Source organism: Cibotium barometz, chromosome 5 (genome assembly GCF_041138505.1).
Source record: "Cibotium barometz isolate CiBa-2024 chromosome 5, ASM4113850v1, whole genome shotgun sequence".
Classification (NCBI taxonomy): Eukaryota; Viridiplantae; Streptophyta; class Polypodiopsida; order Cyatheales; family Cibotiaceae; genus Cibotium; species Cibotium barometz.
This window is the reverse complement of record NC_141050.1, coordinates 7,770,255-7,774,033: the sequence shown is the minus strand read 5'-3', so window position 1 is coordinate 7,774,033 and position 3,779 is coordinate 7,770,255. Positions and strand designations below refer to the sequence as shown.

Below are 3,779 nucleotides of genomic sequence, written 5' to 3'. Positions count from 1 at the left end.
GCATTGAGACAGAGAGAGGGAGTAGCTTGAGTTGTGAGTTTTGTGCCTTTCATTCCCTTGCATTTGTGTGTGAGATAGTCAAAGTGACTAAGTGAGCCATCTCATGTGATGGAGCAACCATGGTGATAGTTACACACTGGCAAAGCAAATGGGGAGAGTGAGAAACCAAATGGAAGTAGCTTCTTAGGCATGTGGGTAACAAACAATAGCTATGCACTCATTCTAGGCTAGGCCGAGGTGGGGAGAAAAATCAACAACGTGGGCAGAGCATCCACAATAAGCACACCAATCCTTATTACAATCATTTACTCCCAAAACTAATGAAGAACAACTGTTTATTTAGAGTGTTCACCATACCTACATGGTACAAATTATTCAAGCCACTTGATTGACATCACAAAAACACAGGACTCTCATCTCTAATGGAAACATCACAAAAACATAGTACTCTCATCTCTAATGGAAACATCAACCTTTGATATGTCTTATGTATCATTTTGAGCTTTATAATTTGATCACACTACTATTAGCACGAAAAACCAAACCTAGCAACCAAAGCACCATATTGTATAACCTACTATCATAGGCTAAACAACTCTACATTTCACCTACACTATTATCATTTTTCTTTCATGTCACAATATTAATAGGCCCGTTGGGTCTTATGCATTGATAGAGACATCAATGTGGAAGAGCTACCACCTTTGTATATAGAGATGCCACGATTTCTACCTACCTAGTGTATCAACTAGCATTGGAACTCAAAGTGAGATCTGCTAAAAAATGTGGGGATGTACATTGTGTGGTTGGGGGTGGGGGAGGGGGGGGCACATAGTTCTTAAGTTGGATGAATATTTGTAAGGTTTAAAAGTCCTTGAGTCAAAGGTTAGTGAATGTAAAAGGGTGAAGGAATATGAAAACTAGTGGAGATGGGGTGATATTTTCAATGATGTGATTTTGGAGTGATGTCATGGTCACATGGGTTGATTGAGAGATACTAGGGGGATGATTAAGAGAATGAGAAATACAAATTTTATGGATCTGGAAGCTATTCTTCTCGAGTTATGAGCCTTATTTTTGCATTAAAAACTTGAGTTATTGATTCGAGTGTCCTTATTATATAATTTGATTATTATTGATAACATTAATTAATAGTTAATTTAATATTACATCATGACGGGTATTCGATTTTCTCATTACAAGTTTGCTTTTCTCTGTGTGTGTGTGTGTGTGTGTGTGTGTGTGTGTGTGTGTGTGTGTGTGTGTGAGAGAGAGAGAGAGAGAGAGAGAGAGAGAGAGAGAGAGCTCATATCTCCTAGAAAGGACCAAAACAAAGAGAGGAAAAGGAGCCACCGGTCCGGTTTCTGAAAGAAGCATCACAAAAAAGTACTCTCTTGAATATGGATGAATATGAAATTTTCAAAGTATCATGAAGAAGCACTCTCATGGATATGATTCAATAATATTTTTCTTGAAGTGATAAGAATGCATTGCTAACTTTTTGAAAGGATGATCTTTAAAATATGCTGGGGCTTACATATCCTTGTGAAAGTATACCACCTTTTTTGAAAGAGAAGTATAGTACAACTATAGAACTTTCACTTTTTAGAAAGGAGAAAGGATAAGGTGATTTTAATCAACAAAAGAGTGTTCTTTTTGTAGATTCTAAAACAAGGCGTGTGAATGATGGGAGTATGGATTGAATTAAGCGAAATGATTCATGATGGGTACAATTGTAAGTTATAAACCATATACATTCTTTAAAATGTATCTAATGTGTACTCCTTTTTTGTGCAATTTCCATTTCTTCTCTCTCTTTTTGGATGAGCAAAGAGTGACAAGTTGTCTTTCTACCAAGACATTGGCTAATTCCTTTTCCATATTGAAGGCTATCCTTCCACTCTTTCTCTTCATAGAGATTCTTCTCCAATGACCAACCAGCCCACCAAGAGCACCACACATAGTACCCACAAAACACTAGGCCTCTTCTTTTGTTTTGTCGATGCCGCGCTGCATGTAAGCCGCGCTTGTTAGTCCATAACCAAAAAAAAAAAAGAAAAAAGGAAAGGAACAAAAACTTGACTCTTTTTAAAGTTCCTTTTTTGCTAATTAAGTATGACGACTAGATAGGTCAGGCTAGTGTGTTATGGGCTCTTTATTTATGGCATGCGCGAAGGTCGCCAATGTGGGGTAAATGATAAGAATTGCGTGTGGATACAGAACGTGTAGCTCAAGAAAAAGAGAGGACACGTGTATCACAAACATTGGATGATGTGGATCAACAGAGTACGCGTGTGCGGCGTTGGATCAATCAGGCAAACGAGCGAGACTGATCACCTGCGGGTGAGCGTGGGGCAGAATGTGATGGCGTAGTCGGCGCCGGAGCACATGAAGATGCTGGTGGGATCGTCGTAGGCGTAGCTGTAGGCGTTGGGGCAAGCTGACTTGAACAGCTCCGAGTAGTTCGAAGGCTTGCAAGTGGTGGGGCTGCCGAACGCTCCCGAGCAACAGTACTCCGCCGTCTGGAAGGCCAAACACGCGCTCTTGCACGACACTACCCCGCCGTCTGCCACCACCTTTAGCTCGCTAGGACATCTCTGGTTGATGTCCACGCTGCACCCCGCCACCCCGCACGTGCCGTTCGTAGCGTCCCTTGGCGTCACCGTCACCGGCGCGTTGTACCCGTCCACCAAACTAACATCGTAATAGTCCTGGCTGACCGCTGTGCTCTGCAGTGTGAATTCCACCAGCGTGACAGGGGGCGTCGCCCCTGCGCCGCTGCACGAGAGCTTCCCAGCGCAGTCACCCGACGTACACGTGCCCACTCCGTCGCTTGAGAAATTGCAGCCCGTTCTCCCCCACAGCCGCCCAGACCAGCCAGCTGCCACCGTTATGTTCGTCGATTGACCGGACCCCAACTCAAAACCCCCAGTCGACAACGGAGCCACCCCCGCACCCGACAGAAACCCCGGCCACACAGTATACCCACAGGTATTGGCAATTATGAACGTTCTTGCATCAGTCGTAGTCCCTGCTGCAAACAAATTCAAAAACATTAAGGTTGATCTAACAGAAATTGAACCTTTGCAGGCGCCTCAAAATTGGACCTTTAACTATGCGAAAATCAAGCGAGGTTCTATGCAAAAATCAAGCGAGATATTTTTTCTATGCTTTCTCAAGATTAAGCTCCCACCCTAGGCCAATTGCTCATCAGTCTACGATTTGATAGCCATTGATCCCACGGAGAACATATCTTACTTAGTCTCATGAAAAACAGAAGGAAGCAGAGGGTAACAAGCTGCTTCCAAGCCGAGTAAGGCTCCTCCATAATGAGTGAGCACTTCAAATGGATGAGTGAGAAACAACCGTATGAAAAGGGGTGTTCGAGGATTGCACGCAAATAATCCTTTTCGTAGAAGAGGCGAGTGACGCAGTGAAAAGAAAGAAGGGGTGCGTGGCCGAGTAAAGCAACCGGCCATTTGCCACCTCAGCCGACATGACCCGCCAGTGACCTCACACTTTTTTTTATAAACAATAGTTATATATATATTAATATTAACAACCCTTTACAAAAAGCTTCTACATCAGAAACTTTAGAGAAACACCTATTCAGCACATCACATTTTAAAAAAACGGCAAAACACTTTACAAAAACTTAGTCCGATTTCCTATTCAGCAGATCACCTACCAGGTCCCACATTTGATCTTCCCATACAAAGGAAGAGTTTCCCCAAGAGAAATAAAAACCTAGATGTATACATGCAGTTAGAAGCACATCA

At 42.7% G+C, this 3,779-nt stretch overlaps 1 protein-coding gene across 3 annotated transcripts; it reads right to left on the bottom strand.

Moving 5' to 3' along the window:
- Positions 1–1,678: 1,678 nt before the first annotated feature.
- LOC147638008 (pathogenesis-related thaumatin-like protein 3.5) lies at positions 1,679–3,413 on the bottom strand. Of its 3 annotated transcripts, none has more exons than XM_086797380.1 (3): positions 3,259–3,413; positions 2,338–3,031; positions 1,679–2,010 (listed from the first exon to the last, which is right to left on the bottom strand). In XM_086797380.1, exons 1-3 carry the CDS (start codon positions 3,326–3,328, stop codon positions 1,911–1,913), a joined length of 864 nt encoding a protein of 287 aa, XP_086653506.1. In that variant the 5' UTR covers positions 3,329–3,413; the 3' UTR covers positions 1,679–1,910. The 3 variants fall into 3 exon arrangements, with proteins under 3 accessions (XP_086653506.1, XP_086653501.1, XP_086653514.1); XM_086797375.1 differs by having other exon boundaries at positions 2,338–3,034; positions 3,259–3,411; XM_086797388.1 differs by lacking the exon at positions 1,679–2,010 and having other exon boundaries at positions 2,334–3,034; positions 3,259–3,412.
- Positions 3,414–3,779: the final 366 nt, after the last annotated feature.